At 42.7% G+C, this 17,291-nt stretch overlaps 1 protein-coding gene across 1 annotated transcript; it reads right to left on the reverse strand.

Moving 5' to 3' along the window:
• Positions 1-327: 327 nt before the first annotated feature.
• Positions 328-16,690, reverse strand: ANKRD13A (ankyrin repeat domain 13A). Its single transcript, XM_014594784.3, has 15 exons — positions 16,442-16,690; positions 13,859-13,991; positions 13,542-13,666; positions 13,070-13,115; positions 12,153-12,296; positions 11,421-11,616; positions 10,136-10,202; positions 8,106-8,187; positions 7,197-7,255; positions 6,274-6,404; positions 5,722-5,879; positions 4,730-4,843; positions 3,754-3,905; positions 3,249-3,316; positions 328-2,377 (listed from the first exon to the last, which is right to left on the reverse strand). The coding sequence occupies exons 1-15, from the start codon at positions 16,535-16,537 to the stop codon at positions 2,185-2,187; spliced, it is 1,764 nt and encodes a 587-aa protein (XP_014450270.1). The 5' UTR covers positions 16,538-16,690; the 3' UTR covers positions 328-2,184.
• Positions 16,691-17,291: the final 601 nt, after the last annotated feature.

A 17,291-nucleotide genomic window follows, 5' to 3' on the forward strand; every position in this document is an offset into this window, starting at 1 on the left:
TTTTTAAAAGCAAACAAAAAACCATTCCATTATGGAACCATACGGAAGGAGAGGAGCAGACCCAGTTTCCACAGGCAGGGAACGGGCCACGGAGTCAATCCGGGGCTCCTGGGCTCTTGCTGCTCCATCCTCCTGTTAGAACAGCGTTGGCTGGGTCTTCCCACCACCCCCACTCAAAAGGCCCCCTTCCTCTCGGGGGCCGAGGGGAGAACTCTGCTTCAACAACTCTGCCTGCCTGTTCTTCACTTCAGAAACTGAGAATCTTGTTTTCCCTATAACTACCAAAGCGCTTATCAGAAACAACCCATTAGAAAACCAGACAAATGCTTTCAAAGAGAGTAGTGCTTTTATTTCTGTGTAAGGAGGTGGAAAATTTATCTGATACTTTGTGACTTGTCAAAAATGCAAACACAAGGCTTAGTCCCTTTTATGCAGCTGTGAATGGCACAGTAATTCTCTTCCAAGAGAGGAACAATCATTCCAATGTATATTGCTGCCTATGGTTAAGTAAATGACTTACAGTGTAACTGCCAATACCAAATATGCTATTTAGGGATGAAATTAGTTTTACAAATTGAAAGCTGCGTAGTTGGAAACAACATAGTGCTGATTATATGGGTCCTAGCATACATAGGAGGAACTGTAGTAAGACTGTTACCCGAAATGATGATTAGGAAGGTTAAAACAGAGTCTGAAGTTACCAACCAACTCTTAACCACTGACTGTCATGTCTGTTCTATTGCGAGTTACACTGGATAATAGTCTGTCACACAGAACCTGATCCAGCTGCCTTGTTTTGTCTGAGTAACAAGTACAGAATCAGATCACACATACCCTAGGCCCTCTGCACTTCTGCCTGCCAGAAGTAGCAAATATTGCTCAGTAATATGTTTGACTACACTAAGACATTAAGGGTGTTCAGTGTGTATTGATGGCATGTGTTTGACAGTCACAGCACAAATGCTGTGTACACTGAGCAAAGTGCAAACAAAATAGCTAAAAATATACAATATGAATAAAGACCTGAGAAAAGTTGGCTAAAATATACTCCTGTATTGTTGTTGATACCATTTTTATGAGTAACTGTACTGGCTTGTCTTAAAATCAATAAAAAGATTTAGTTAAAAAAATATATGTATTCACATGAAGGATGTACATTTGAATTTAAAAAAGCAACATGCATTTCCCTTTCAGATGACAAAGAACTATTAACTTCCTTACTAATAGGTGTACATCAAAATTTCATCTCATTTCTTGCCATATGAATTCAGCCTGCACAAACTAAAAAAAATGGATCTTAAAAAAGCACCTATTTCTATTATGTATTCTCCTGCTGCCCTCTTTGATTGTGTGAACTAGCTGGTCTTGAATCACGAGAGAGAAACTGCTACTATGACAGATGGTCCCATTTTACCATATAAAATTTCTGTTAGCTACCTGTTTTGCCTGTGGCAAGAAAGCCTTGGCTTAATCTTGAATGAGTCCCTTTAGCTTGGATTAACTCTTTCAAGTTTAGATATCATCCCTATTAATAAGCATGGCTGCATGTTAAATTGTCAGTGACTGAAGAAGAGAGATTTCTCTAGGCCATGTGTATCCAAACCTAATGGAAAACACCTGTCAGTATGAAAGTGTACTGCTCACATTCTCCTCCCTATGGGAACTGGAAGAGACAAACAGCAAATGGCCTTGAGTTACTCAGAAGAGACTATGTAAATTAATATTTCTTTGGTAGGTGATGAGGAAATCATCCTTCTGATCTCCCCCCACAGCGAGTTGTGAAACTCTGCTGCACTTCTACATCCCAATCCCAGACCAAGTCTCCAGCTGTTCTTGGATAAATATATTTAAGTGCAACTCTTCTCTTTCAAGAAATGTCAAGACAGTGTTGTCTGGGAGCCACATGCAGATCCCCAAGTTCTCCAGCTGCTTTCACCTTGAATCATGGAGGTTGCAGCCTAAAGAAACTATAGATCTTCATGCATGATGCTCTGGGGACTTGGATCAAGATGGAGAACTGCATGCAGAGATTGGAAGCCTTTCTGAGCCACATTGCTATCCTAAAGACATGACAAAGGTGGTGAGAATGTCCTTGACTGATGCCACCCATGAGTGACCCTCAGGCTCCAATCTGCTGTGGCTGTCAGTTTGGCCATCCCTATTTCTGAAGATCCATGGGAGAGCCTACTTTTCCAGGAGAGAACGCTGCAAAGCTTGTTGAAGCTCTGCATCTTCCTCCTCATGGCGCCGTTTCTCCCGCTCCTCCTGTTCTTTGACAGACAACTCCATGGCAAGCTGCAAGTCTTTGTCAAAACTGGAAGGCACGACAGGGGTGCTGGAGTGTGGATTACTTGTCAGATAGCTCTCCTGCAGTGCCCTGGCGAGAGAAACAAAGTTCCAAGAGATATATATCCCACTTTTACTTCATTTTTTTCCTAGAATGGAGTCTTTCCTTGCATTCTCTCCAAGAGACTTAACAGCAAAATAGGCTCCTTTACTGAAGGAAAAGGAAGCAATTGCTAGGACAATGACAGAAAGGAGCATGTTCTAGGAGTCATGAAGTTTCCAATCCAAAATCCATTTCTCTCTGAAAGTGCCACATGGTAATGGCTCAGTTTTCAGCAGGCCTCTTAAAGCACACACCTCATTTATAAGCAGAACCATCTGCCAGTACACAATAGGCAGGAAGATAACATTTTTAAGGCATGCACAAAATATTTCTTTGTGCTTGCAAGAGGAAGAAACCGCATATACCGCAGCCTGTTTTCAGAGGGTCAATAGAAATTTGCTCCTCTGTTTATATAGGACACACAACTTGTATTAAGAAAGAAACAAAACATTTTAAGTGTCAAATAGTCAGTATAGCAGAATCAAAATGTTAAAGGTACTGCATTAGCAGCCGTTGCAAGGAAAGTAAAGAACCTTGAACTGTCTTTAAAAAGTAAAGAAACTTTGGTTTTAAAAGTGATCATGGTTTGAGCAAAGAAAGACTCCAGTCCTAGCACTGAGCTACCAAAGCCAAATTCTGTTATACAGGGAAACTTTGCTCTATGTTCTTGCTTCTTAAACCTGTTAATATAAGCTGCATCACAAAGCAGGTATCTGGGCATCTAGTCTTGCAGCCTCAAGTGCTCAGGCTTTCTGATATTTACATACAGAAGTGTAGTATTCCTTTGCACTGCTTTCCACACTGACCCATGATTTGGCATGACAAGCTTAAACATTTTAGATAAATTAAATTAAGTTACCTCTGATACTGTATATTAAATTCCGGTGAATAAGCAACTGCTCCATTGGAGTGCATTCCCAAAGCTTCCTAGAGGAAAAGATACCACCATGATTAACTGATCTGCTAGAAATTCATATATGAATTACATAAGTCACATATGACTTTTATTGATGCTTACTGTGACCCATTTCAGAAGTTTCAAAAGAACCTTCAAGGAGGATAAACACTCTCAAATGCCTTTCCCACAATTTTTTGCAAAGATTCACACAGGAGATATATATACACACACGCACCTTGGTACAGATTTAGAGATGAATCCTCCTACACGCAGTTCACGTCCAAATATTTAAGATACTGCTTTGCTGCACAATACAAAGGTGAACTGAGATGCTATCTTTGAGTTGGCATATGATTTGTTGGGTGAACAGGCCACCATGTAACTTTTTACAAGTCAAACCCAGGCCTGATGTTATACTTCATCTGATGAAAGAACAGACACTGAAAAGCTGGCTGCTCAGACTTACTTTATTTGCAGTAGACTCGAACAAACTCTGCTGAATGGCGAACTGCATTATCTCATTATCTTCATCTTGCACATGCATGTTTCTACCATCATCTTGAACATGGTAAGATTTGGGGATCTCAAACACAGACTGGTCAACCTCAAAATTAGAGCCTGTACAAACCAGAAACATACATACAGTCACTGCACACTTACTGCTTGTTAATCCAAGAGTCAGTTATCAAAGTCCATCTGCATTTAATTTAATACATGAAAACCAACCCCCAAAAAGCTAAGACAAACCACCCATAAAGTATGTCAGAATGGGGAACTACAAGTACTTTGCTATCACCAGGTAGGGGAAAAACAGATTAACACTGATGTCAGAACATTTTACAACCAGTAAAGCCAATATGTGGCGCCAAAGAACTAAGCAGGCTGAACTGGATTTCGACAAGTTGGGAAGGAGTGGGGGAGAGAGCAAAGCAAGCCCGCAAAAAATAAGCAGCAATGAAGTGCAGCAAGCCACTTGCCAAGTCGCCCACTGACTACATATACAAAACAGCTTATAACATGCCCACAGAACAACTCAGCATTCATATCCAGTGCTCCCCATTACCAATCCTGATAGTGCCTTAACACTACTTCACACAAACAGGTTCCACATTAGCAAGAGAGGCAACAGCACTTGATTCCAAATCCAAAGGATTTACACTTAACAGAACAATCTAGAAAACATGCCAGGGCCAAAGTTCAGGCATCTCAGTAGGGCGTTGAGTGACAAACAGGGTTAATCAGTTTAGCAAACATACATTCCAGATACGTAGGGATACTCGTGCATTACGCTTTCCAGATTGGTACAGACTGAACTACAATTTACTGTAGATTGAGCTTTAGTTCCATCCAGGTAACAGGTCTGCTTTACCCCACACCATTATTTATAGCAAGTGCACAAAAGAAGCCATTGTGTATACCCACCACACTTTTACACTCCTTACCCAGATCACACTGATCACCTCCGGCAGCTTGCGATGAAGTTTTGTCAGCTGTCCTGCAACCATTGACATTTTCAAACGTAATTCGAGCATTCAGCACATGGAATAAGGGAATTTCTGTAAGAAGTACAACCTTTCTGTGAGAACATGTGGGGTCTGCTGCATCTGATTTACAGCAGTATTAGCCATTTTTACACATTTAGCAGATACATTCCACAGACAACGAACTGCACATCAGTCCATGAGAAAGTCAAGTTAACTGGAGGCAGTCTCTCTCACACACTTAGTCTTGCACAAATGCAATTCCTGGACATTCACTATATTTCTATGGAAGTTGGATAAAGTCTCTCCAATGTACCAGTTGCTGTTCATACTGCACTCTTGACAGGGACATGCCTTCATATCATTTGGAAACTGCAGCTAAGGCAAAATGCAGCAGTCTCTTTAATAAGCAACATGTCCATGAAGAGAGCACCTGGTATTCTGCACCATGTCCTGCAATGGATATTTAAATGAAGTTTACAATTGTGTTTGACTTACGAAGCCACAGCAGCTTAGGTCCTAAATCTCAGACTGCCTCCTAAGATTTTACAACATTTACAATATTTTACAACATATTGAAAGCACTTGGGCTAGTAAGAGGCTAACAACTGCTAATTCTTAGTGGTTTGTCTTTGCCTTTGGAATTCACTTCCCTGTGTAAACTTTCAAAGTGTGGATTTAACGATGATAATGTCAATATACAGTTCTCTGAACCGGTTGGCCTCTAAGATGCCACCCTGCCATAGCTTCAGCCTGATTTCACACTAACCCAGCTAACTAGCTCACTCTATACTCTATCAGCATACATGGTAGGCTTGGCTATATTCCCAGATTTGCCTATGAAGAGATTGGTCAGATGACAGGTGGCATTTTCAGGTGTCAAGTTCTGTCCAGTTTTTAAGTGTTGTGTGATTGTCAATGGTAATACATGGGAAAAGGCTGCTGAGCAGTACCAATTTTGACAGGAAATCCAGGTGGGAACTCCAAAGTGATGAAGTCTTTCAGTCTAGCAAAATGAGCACTAGTTCTGGCCATCAGATCAATGATTGGAGTGACCTGCTCCACAAGAGAAAGGGGGAACTCCTCACTCATCCACAACGTGGCTTTAAACCTGCAACAGAGTCGCACAGGAAGGCTTCAAGAAGATTGGAACTTTTTTAACACAGCACAGCAAAATACCTAGCATTATCTGACAATACTTCTAGCATCTTGGAATGGATTACAAGGCTTTAGCACTAAATGGGTCTCAAGGCTGGCATTATTAATTTGTATTACGGGTGAGATTTTCAAGACATGTACAGTGTTAGCCCAACTCTGCTTCTACTGGCTTCATGAATTAGGACAACTGAGCATATTTTAAAATGCCACCCTTAATTTATTCCCCACTTGAAGAAAAAAGGGGGAGTTTTATTCTAAAAATTCACACATCTTCTAAATGCAAAACAATAGGAGATTCAGCAGGAAGACATGAAACAGTAAGCATTTAAGACAAGATTATTTCTCACTTTTGTGTTCTAATGGTGACTTCCTTGGGTCTTCCTATGTCTCTGTCTTTCAGCTCAAATTCTGGATCAAAGTATTCCTCCAGAGTAATAGCAGTTGGGTTGTTTATTGTGGCATACTCGGTGGTGAGATCCTGTAAGAATCAAACACCACAAACCTGGTAACTATTACAAAAAGCATGAGCCTACATCTCAGATTCTAGAGCAGTAACTGGCAGCTGTGTAACACGGCTCTCTCTCCATTTAAATCAGTAATGACATGTGTACTCACAAAAACAGGACAGATTATAAAACTTTTTGAGATCTATACTTTGGATGAACGTGCATGTTCATCTGGAGCTTTTTTTAGACAGGAGAGTCTGCTTCCAAATACACTTTAACTCATACATTATGAAGATGTAATACTGAAAGCTAAAAACTACCCAGTCTTATAGGCATGTGCTAATGCTACCTACACACACCATCATTCATTGATGACACCAATCTGGTGAGAGTACTTAAATCAATAAGAGATACACATGCCTTATATAAGAGAGTCAGGAAACAGAGCCATCCATTGGTAAGCCTAGTCCCTATTCACCTTATGCCTATACAGATATTAGAGCATCTTTGTTAAGCATGATCACCAACATTAACACTACATACCCTGCAGAACTCCAGGACACTTCTCTCCTCTCAACACCCTCAAGAGTCAGTGTGCGGCTGTTAAAGCATTTCTGCCCCCAAAGCCATTTTTTCTGTTGTGTCTTACAGCAACAGGTGGGGCTCAAGGTACATCTACAGGCTGGTGTTTGAACTAGTTAAGTTTCTGGACGTGAAGGAAGAGGAAGCTTTTCCATAAGGCGCACACAACTCCCAGTAAATCAGTTACTCAACACTGCAGGGATCTTCTTTGAAATCAATGGAAAGAGAAGCACTGTGCTCACCTGAGCCCCATACTCATGCTCCACTGTACCCAGGAAGGATTCCAGAGGGCTCCTGTCAGCTTAAGGAGAAAGAGGGGGAAAAAAAACAAACAGGCTTATTAAAAATGGCACTTGTCACAGTAATGCACAAGCATACACAAGACTGCAGGGCCAGGGAGGCCTTAGTTCCACAGGCAGAAGATGGTCTTGTTTGTAGTGCTCAATCAAAGGGCATCATCTTCAAGGCCAGACAAGCTTCCTCTAAGCACTTTACTAGATAAACCCAAGAGCTAATGGAGGAGGAACACGAGGGATACAAGAGAAGAGCAGGACAAGAGAAGAACTTCCAAAATCACTAACAGGAGCCTGTATGACAACAAAATGTTACGCCTCGTTTCCAGGCATCTATAAAGACTGTGCTGAGCGAAAAGCAGCAGGCATTTCCTATGCAAGGTTACAAGCTGGCTTCTCTGCACCCTCCACTGTGATCTGTGTAGGCACTCAAGAGTTAAAAAACAAAACCAGACTGGGCATCTTGCAACTTTAGCCAGTGTAAAGGGAAACCAGCATGAAGTAAAGGTCTGACCAGGCTGTCAGGGCAGGCAATAAGCAGGACAGATAATGAATGTGCAAATAGGGTTCCACCTTCTGGAGTTCACACAAAAAACTGAACCAAGTTTTCCAGACACTTGCTCCCATCAAATGGAATCAAGACTATGACAGTAATCCTTATTTACATCTGGATTTACTTCAGAACCAGGTAAGAACTCTACCCTCCCCCAGGAGCCCACAGCACGTATTATTTGGCAGGGGAGGCTCAAATGCAAGCAAGATGCTTTCGTTAGCCAGGCTGATTACTCCACATGCCACCCAATGCACAAAAGCAGCACGAGGTTCTGTTCAGTTTCAAGCCACCGCTGGGAAAATTACCTTTGTATCTTTTCTTTTCCTCCTCCGTCAAATGCTCTGTTCGGATCCGTGTTACTACATTCACATTGTTTGCTGTATAGACCTTTTCATAAAAGAAAAGGAAAAAATATGTATAAAAGAGACCAAGAAAAAAAGAAGGACATCTTTAAAGAAGCCCAAACACCAAGGACAAAACCTAAAAGAAACTGGGGGGAGAAGCAAGAATCTGCCCACCTTCACCATATCAGAGACCAAGGGGAAAGTGTCCAATGTGACTATTTAACTGATTCTTTTTCAGCTCTGAAGTGCAGAAAGTATTATGCGTCATGAATCCTGACAACAGTCCTGTGCTAAAACTGGACGAGACAGCCATCTGCTGGGCAGGCTGCTAGACTTACAAGAGACTATCTGGAATCACATGATAAAGAAACTAGTTGGCTCCAGACATTTCAGAACAATCCTACACCACCAGCAGTCAAAGAAGTTTCCCCGCTGATTTCAACTGGAATGGGACTGAGCCCTCTGCAATACTGGAGAGGCCTTAGCTCCTTGTAAAGGGATTTCATGTTTATTTCGATTGACAAGTGGGCAGCTGCCTCGGCCTTACTGATGAACCCCCCATGCCAGGGCTGCTTTGGAGGAAGGCAGGCTACGGAAGGTGCCTCAGGCAGAGCCACAAAGAATTTGAGATCCTCCACTTAGTGGTTCTGCAGGGCTAATAACAGTAAAACCTAGGTTTGAATCAAAGCAAAGCAGGCTCACTCAGTAAGATGGTGTCATTTGTGTAGGTCTTTGGTCATGCCAGACATTCAATGCAACTTTGGTTTCACACAGGTCAGTTGAACAGTTGGACAAACTATTATATTACAAGACAAACAAACCACCCCTCTATCATGTTAGAAGAGAAGCAGGGGTGCAGAACCAAGCACTCGGAAGTTAGGAAACAAGAGAATTAAGGTTGCCTCTGGGTCTTACATTTGTTTTCTCGTGCATATGCATCATGGTACGTCCTTCTTATATGATCACATATGATCCCCCTCTTTGCACAGGACCCCACTTCAGTCAGCGCATAGGCTGGAGGGTGCTCATCATATGTATCCCATGCCTGTTTTTATCTTCATCTTTCAGTATGTGACCTCCTTCCATGATTCATTGAGCATGGTTCCCACTTGGCACTAAACAGAGCTGTCTTAAAGATCAGTGGTGCTCTCACTGTAGTGCCCAATTTGTTTACAAACACCGGAGAAGTTCCCTTCCCATGCCTTGATGAGAAGGGTCTTTGTGGGTGTTATCGTTATGTCTATTCACATGGGCAAATAAACCAGAGATTAAAGTAAAACACCTTGACTGACTGTGTATGTCCAATTTGGAAAAAACAAAACATAAGCTTCTCAAAGTTTTTAGCAATTTACATATCCAGAGTACAGCTGATCATGTAATTAGAAAGTATGTCTTAATGTACATGCACAAAATGGTGAAGTAAGGTCACGCAGGACCTGGTATTTCTAACTTCTGAGAAACTAAAATCAGAGCGGGGGGAATTCCATCATATGGAAGCATGCTAACCTCCCCCCCATATGGCTCATTGGAAAGACAAACTCTAGATCCGTGCCGGTCTTACTCTAATAGAGCTACTGAAGGAACTTGTAACAGCAAAAGGCTAGCGATGACATTTTGCTGATGGGTTCTACTGCTTTCTGACACTGTGAGAATGCTGAGACTCTAAAGTAATAGCTGAGCTCCGCATTCTGGAGGGAAACGCTCTTGTGATCAGAGCCATTTGCCCACATCCCTCCCAGCCTCCCCCCGTCTTCTTTTGGCACTATCCCCACCTCCCAGCACTTGTTTCAATCCCCAACCACAGGCAAAGCTCCTGGGTATTTGGCATCCCATCTGAAATGTCTCACACCCTATCAGTTTATGTGGCAAATCAAGACGGTTGTGGACATTAAAGGAAGATTTTAACGCTAAGATACTCAGGGAATATTGAACAATCACATTCGCACTCCAATTAGCTTTAGACCTCTTAGTTGTAAAGAACTGATTCTTACCTTTGCTTCATAACCATTTACACCTTCTGCTTTCTCTGTCCTCCATACCCAGAATCCAGATGTAGTTCTGATAAAAAGTGAACACCGCAAGTATCTATATACAACTTGCCATATCTATTTATCCTCCAACCCATGTTTTCTCTAATGATGTTTCAGCCAAACAGTGTTTGCAAGATACTAGACAAAGCCCCAGAAAACAGGTACAACAAACACAAACATCTTTCTCCAATCTAAGGCCGAAAAATGAGTCTGAGTCCATTTCTGTTCTTATTCATATCTCCATGGAAGTGCAGAGGCTAATATTTAGCAGGCTGATTGTAACAGGAAAGCTCGAGCCACAAGGAACTGGAGTTTCTGGATAGCATCACATCCTCTCCTGAACCACTGAACAACTGTCAGAGTCAATGCTAGCTTAATTTTATCTGGCAACTTGCAGCTGGAAACTGGGAAGCCAGGCTGATTGCTGTCAGTAAGCTTTAGGGTGGTTTTCACAAACAATGTAAATGTTGGCGTGTCTAAAATTCACTGGCTTTTAGCAGGACTTAGGATTTGGAGGCTTTTTTGTTTTAATTTTATTCCCCAAGTAGCACTCAAGGAAGAAAATCTTCACACATCCAATAGAATGAAGCAATGAGCTTTGACAGCTGATCTTTCACACTGGCTGTAATTCTGCACCATGTTTTAATAAATACTTTTGCCTTGAAGTTAATCAATGTTCCCACAGCAATACTTAAGTGTATTGTCATACCCCATAACACTCCAAAAAGGTGCAGCACTGAAGTAGCTCCTGTGCTTCTACTATCAAACTAGTATCTTCTCTATCAGTATTAGTACAGTTATTACTATCATTTACATAGGACTAAGCTAAAAATCAATCAAGCTCAAAGTCAAAACTGAAGCTGTAAACTTTATTATTGGATCCTCAACGTCAGCCCACAGACTGTGAACTAGCGTCAGCACTGCACATATGGTTCGTTCTTGCTGTGTTGGCAATTAAGTGTATATTTCTGAAACCAGAAGATATTAAAACTGGCCCCATTAATGTAGAAATGCAAGTGTTACAGTGCAAAAGGACTCTTCACCAAATGGAAACCGTTTGCAAGGCCAGAAGTAAATGTTATGATTTTCAGCTCATTCTCTACAGAATGGAATATGCAGTTTAGGGTATTATTCTAGGTTACTTCCAAGATAATCTATTACAAGATTCTTTTTTTAAAGTTATACTGCAAGCATAATCCTGCATAGGTGGAGGATTTGTTCATTAAGAAAAGCTTAAATATCTTACCTTTCAAAAGCAATGTTTTTTGTATCAAGGCAAGTATTAATAATAGGAGATGTAAGGCGTCTTTCCACATCCTTCCTTTTTGGAGTCATAGAGCCCAATGTCAAACGCTTCATTTGTTGGGAGATTTCAAAACGCTCTGTTGTGACAACCTTATCATCATGGTTTATCTCAATTAGCTCTGCCCAGCCTCCAGTATCTGTTGAAAGAATAGATATAATTGACTAGATTTTACAAACTTTCAGTAAAGAGGTATCCAGGACTCACACAAGGGATGAAAGTGAGGACAAAGGAAACTTTGTCAGGTTTGCATTTGTCTGGGACAAGTGATAGATTTGTTTAAGTACCACTATGATCTTAGTAAGGATGGATGAGCAGATTATGTAGGTGGCCAAGTCATTTTTAAGAGTAATTTGAAAAGTAGAATTAAAAGACCCTAATACATTTGGGAAATATATATATCTATCTATAATGTAGCTGAATGCTTATTTCTGTGGTTCTAAAGTTAAGTTTTAATCTGATTTCCTATATTTGCTCCAGAAGAATTTGTGAAGGAAAATTCAGCCCTTCTGTTCTGCTTAGAAACTTGAAATGCCAGATGGAGCACTTCTCAGCATGAAGAAGTCTGTGAAAGATGTGAAAATAAAGCTGAGCATTATAACATGTACTCTGAAAAATATTGTAGGCCTCATGCTGTCTGACAGTCAATAAATGAGACAGGCTAAAAATACTCACCTTCTCCCTTGAAAATTAAACTACGTTTTCCTCGTTCCCAACTCATATTTTCAAAGCCTAATAACGTGATATCAACTCGAAGCTTGGCACCACTTTTCCAGATGCGGCAGATATCACTTGGACATACTCTGGAAACCAGTGGGACTATAAAGAAAAAGACAGAGATTCAAATGTAAAATTCCTTAGCAGAAAAGAAAGGAGTAGGAGGATCAAACTCAAACCAGAAGTTCTAGTCTTGATCCAGGAATTCCTTAAAGAAATTTTATGGCTTGCATTACACAAGAGGTCAAAGTAGATCATCAAAATGATCCCTTTCAGTCCCAAGAGCTATGAACCTCTGTCTTTCTTGGTTTAGTTTGTTTTTTGATACCTAAACAAAGAACAGAGGAACTATCAGAATTGATTCCCCACTTATGGTGAACATGGCAAGACATGAGACACTAAATAAAATAATTAATTGTAGCTATTTTTTTGTCCTCTGTCCAGCAATGGTGAATACTCAGTGGTTGGGAAGAAAGAGAAGTCACCCATAATGCACATAATCAGTTTTGCAACGGGAAGGAATAAACTGCTTCCTAAATTGGTTGGCACCACCACATAAGTTTTGCCTCATCACCTTATGTATGACGAAGCACTGGGACAGCTAAATCCTTAGAAAAGCTTCAGCAACCACCAACATAAGTGCCATAGGGTTCAATTAAAAAAAAAAAGGCATTAACAAAGATCTAACAGCTTATATAGCAGGAAAAATAGGCTGGAAATCTTTCATGCTTAACAAACTTTGAGAGAAAGGAAGAAAGTAAAGGTTCTACATACATATTTTCTTTGCAAACCTACTTTTTTACTTCAACAAGTCTGAAACTCGCATGCATTTCTACTGGTTACAAGAGGTAAGAGAGGTTGTAGAAGACACTTACCCCAACTAGTGAATTCCCATTTCATTTCCACGTAGAAGTCAGGAGTCTAGCATAAAAATGGGTGTTTCAAATAAGCCAAAAATGGAGAGAATATTAACTCAGTATTTAGCTCTGACTTGTCATATACATTTAAGAAAGAAGAAACATTTGAGGCTGAGATGTCACTGACAACACCCACAGTGACATTTACCCAGATAAAACTTACCAGTACATTTAATCAAAATAAGGTGGCATACAACAAGACATTGTCCTGCAATAGTTTAACACTTTTCCACTGTACCCATCTTAATTAAGTTACTACGGATTTACATGGAGTTAATGGAGAGGTAATTTTGAATTGAATAGCCCATCATCCTGACTTAAGATCAATTGATTCCGATCCCCAAGCTGATTTAAGTTAACTGACACCAAACTAGCAGCTCCCAAAAGGGCACTTGACCAGCCTGCAACTCAGGTTTCATTAAATATTTACCTCATTAATCTTTTGGAGTAATTCGGGAACCCCTCCAAGTGTCATTGAGGTTTGCTGGTAGTCCCGATGCTGCAGAATCATGTGTACCATTTCTGGGTCTCCTGTGCTGACAGCCTCATGCAAAACTGAAAGAAGCCCAAACACGGAGGTGGGTGCATTTTTTGTTTTTAGCCAAAAAGCAGAACGCCTACAACACGCATGTTGCAGACAAGCCATGCAACGTCCATGACGACACACACAGGGCCAGATTTCAGAGGTGCTGGGTTTAACGCAAAGGTTATTAACAGACAATTTCCACTTGCAATCTAATCTCTTACCAGTCCATCCCTGGGCATTCTCTTTGGTAACATCTGCCTTGTGTCGAAGGAGGACTTTGGCAGACTCTATGTATCCCAAGGAAACAGCAAGGTGCAGCAAGGTCCGGCCTCGTGGATCCCGTTGATCAACATCCTGTTGAACAACCAAGAGGTAAATGATGCTGAGACCATTCAATCAAACCCCATCACCAGAAGACACCAAGGACAGATAATACAAAGCTTTTCAGCGATAAGCTACAATGGGTCAGTATGCATTATGTATTCTTACAGAACCATTCATGGTTTGCAGTCACTTTATCTTATATGACTTGCTTTGATACCCCTGTTGAATTGCCTAATTGTCCTCTTACAAGCCTGGCTTTCACAGAAATCCAATTGGAATAGGACTGGACTCTTTTAAAAGTGATTGGGAGTAAGAGGAAAAGGGGGTGTTGGGAGGCAGAGAAAGCAGCCAGCTCTATATGAGGTTCCTCCCCCCTCCTGATCTGCAGGCACAATTTTTTCAGGAAATGGCAGGGTTCCATTCTCTGTACTTTGTAACTTTGATTTATTTAGTCACCAGTTAAAGTGGCCACTAGAGGGTATCATGACATACAAAACATTAAATCAGCCAAAAATCACAGAAGTGAGTGATAGGCTATACAATGCACGTTTTGTATAGCATTTAGTGAGAATATGGAAGTAAAATGGCAATTAAAAGAGCATCAGTTTGACTGAGACACACAGGACAATGGAGAGTGAGTGCATTCTATACAAATCACTAAGAAATGCAACCACATGAGGCATAAATACCCAAAACATGCAAGCACAACATACTCATACCTTACTTCTATTTTTCACTACTAGCTTTAGAGATCTGAAACAGAAGAAGATCTATAACTAAAGGAAAAGGGGAAAAGTCAATAGTGGAATAAGATAGGAATATTATGCAAATTGAAATGGTTATCTGACAGCATTAAGTCTGAAACACCAAGATCGAAGAGTAAGGAAAGTTTGAATTACAGCATCCTCATCTCTCGCTGCTGTGATTAAGTACAGCAGCCCTTGCGATCTTCACTCAGTTTCTCCAAGCTGTAGTGCCTAATGCAGTGAAAACAAGGATTCTGGATCAGTTATCTTCATTTCTCTTCTGCTGTTAACCTGGAACTGTGCATTGCATTAGTCATTTCATGAGGCTGGCTAGAGTTTCCTTCAATACCTCTGCCACACACAGCACATCTGTCCCATACAAGAAGCAGTTTGAACAGAGGATGCAGAAGTGACATCTTTGATTTAAAGAAGACACTTCAAGCTTAGTGCATGTATTCTTTCCCTTCCTTTAAATGTAGTCCATTTACTTGCGCTGTAGAGCACTGGGGGCAGGAAGCTGGACCTGCTTGCATTGCCATAATTACAACGATGCAAATCACCAGAATAAACTAGCGCTAAAATATTCCCAGTTAAGGTACAACTGTTTAAAAGACGGTAACATTATTTTAATAAAGATTTAAACATAAAGAAACGAGCACCCTAACCAATGTGTCAGTAAAAGAAATATTGCAGACAGACTGAAGATTATAAGAATTAGAGATACAGTACACAGCATCCTAAAGAGTCACTCAAAGAAAGAAGAAAAAAAGACGACCTAAGCAAGCTTTACACAAATATTAGCATTTCAGAATGCACCAGCAAAGTGCAGACAATCATCCTAATTAGCATCACAAGGTGACACTGTCTGACACTCGGTGCATGGACCCACTGTATCAGGAACAATACAATTAACAGGCTATGTGTCTGCCAACTGGTGCCCCGTGCCACAAATCCCAGCTGTTTAGCTGTGTATTAATAAAGTATATCTCAGTATTTGGAGCTGCACTGGAATTCAGTAATGGCAATATCTGAACTCAACAACTGGATCATTTCAACTGCTTGGGCTCCGATACAGATTTCGAACCCATTTCTGTCTGTATTTTAATGCTAATAGTGTGCCCACTTTACACCTGCCCTACCAGATTTGGGTGGTTTAAGACGATCACGTACGTTTTGTCACCGGAGCAAACATACTCAGCTATTGAGACCCTAAGTCTCCACCTGGAAAGCTCAAAGAACTACGCTTGAAAAAGGGACGTTTGTATTCTAACCTGCAAGGACTGACTTTGCAAAACAAAAATCATAGCATCCATCAGTGGAGAGGAGGGCAGAGAACGATTCAAGAGCGTGCGAGGAAAACAGCAGCAGTTTTCAGTGAGCTACTGGTTGCCCGGGCACGCCATGCCGAGAAAAAAAAAGTTTTGCTCAGGTCCCGGCAGACCGGTCGCCGCGCACGGCTTGCGGTGGCCCTCTCTCAGCAGACAGCATTAAGGCCCATCGCATCTGTGTGTTTTTTGGCTCCGGGTCCAAGCCCAACCCTCCCCACCCAAGATCAGCAGACGGCATTTAACAAGTTCGGCGATATCTCTGCAGACATATTCTCGGTGCCTGCCCGTAACGGCCCCTTCTCATCACCGATAGTGCGTCGGCAGCCCCAACAGCCCGACGGTCCCACGCATCGCTACGCTACCCGGCCGCGTCCCCGGGGAGGGTGCGTCACGGGACGCTCGTTACCTGCTCGCGTAGCTCCGCATCCAGCCGCCGGTAGTCGTTATTCCACACCAAGACGTGCAGCGGGTACTTGCTGCTGGCTTTGCCCGGCGAACTCATCCTGCTGCCTGGCGCTCCCGAGGGCCCTGCTCTCCCCTGCTTGGCACCCCCAGCCCTGGCCGGGGGGAGGGGGGGCAGACACCCTGCTTGCACTCACCTCCCCAAACACACGCACCCAGGCCCCTCAGCCTCAGCACCCCCACACCTCAGGCACCCTCAGAGACCCCCCCCCCCCCACACACACACACACACACTTCAGGCACCCTCCCCCTGCCTCAGGCACCCTCAAACCTCCCCCCCCCCCGTCTCAGGGACCCCCAGAGACACCCCCCCCCGGGGCTCCCCCAGCCCCCTCCTCCGCCTGTCCCCGTCTAACTTTCCTCTCCCGGGCAGGGGCCGGAACGAATCAGCGGGCCCCGCGGCGAGGGGCCCTCGTCGGCTGCCATAGCCGGCCCCGCACTGCACTCCACTCCACAAGGGAAAGAGGAATCAGTGCTCGGCGCTGCCCGCGGGCGGAGGGAGGGAGGGAGGCAGCTCGTCACCCTGCTGTACTTCCCCAAGGGAACTGCCCGCGGCGGAAGCCGCTTCCCCACCCGCGCCCGCACCCAAGCGTCGGTTTCATCGGCTACTTCCGCCTTTCTAAGACTTCCGGGTGGCCGGCGCCGCCATTTTGGGTGAGGGCAAGTTCCTAACAGCCTCTTTGAATAAGGGCCGGGCGGCCCTTCTCGCCCAAGCGCCTCGGCGGCCATCTTGGGTGAGGGCAGCCGCGGTTTTCCCCCTGCCCCACTTACGCGGGTGCCAGGAGCTAAGATGG

The sequence above is a fragment of the Alligator mississippiensis genome, chromosome 10 (genome assembly GCF_030867095.1).
Source record: "Alligator mississippiensis isolate rAllMis1 chromosome 10, rAllMis1, whole genome shotgun sequence".
NCBI classification, from domain to species: domain Eukaryota; kingdom Metazoa; phylum Chordata; order Crocodylia; family Alligatoridae; genus Alligator; species Alligator mississippiensis.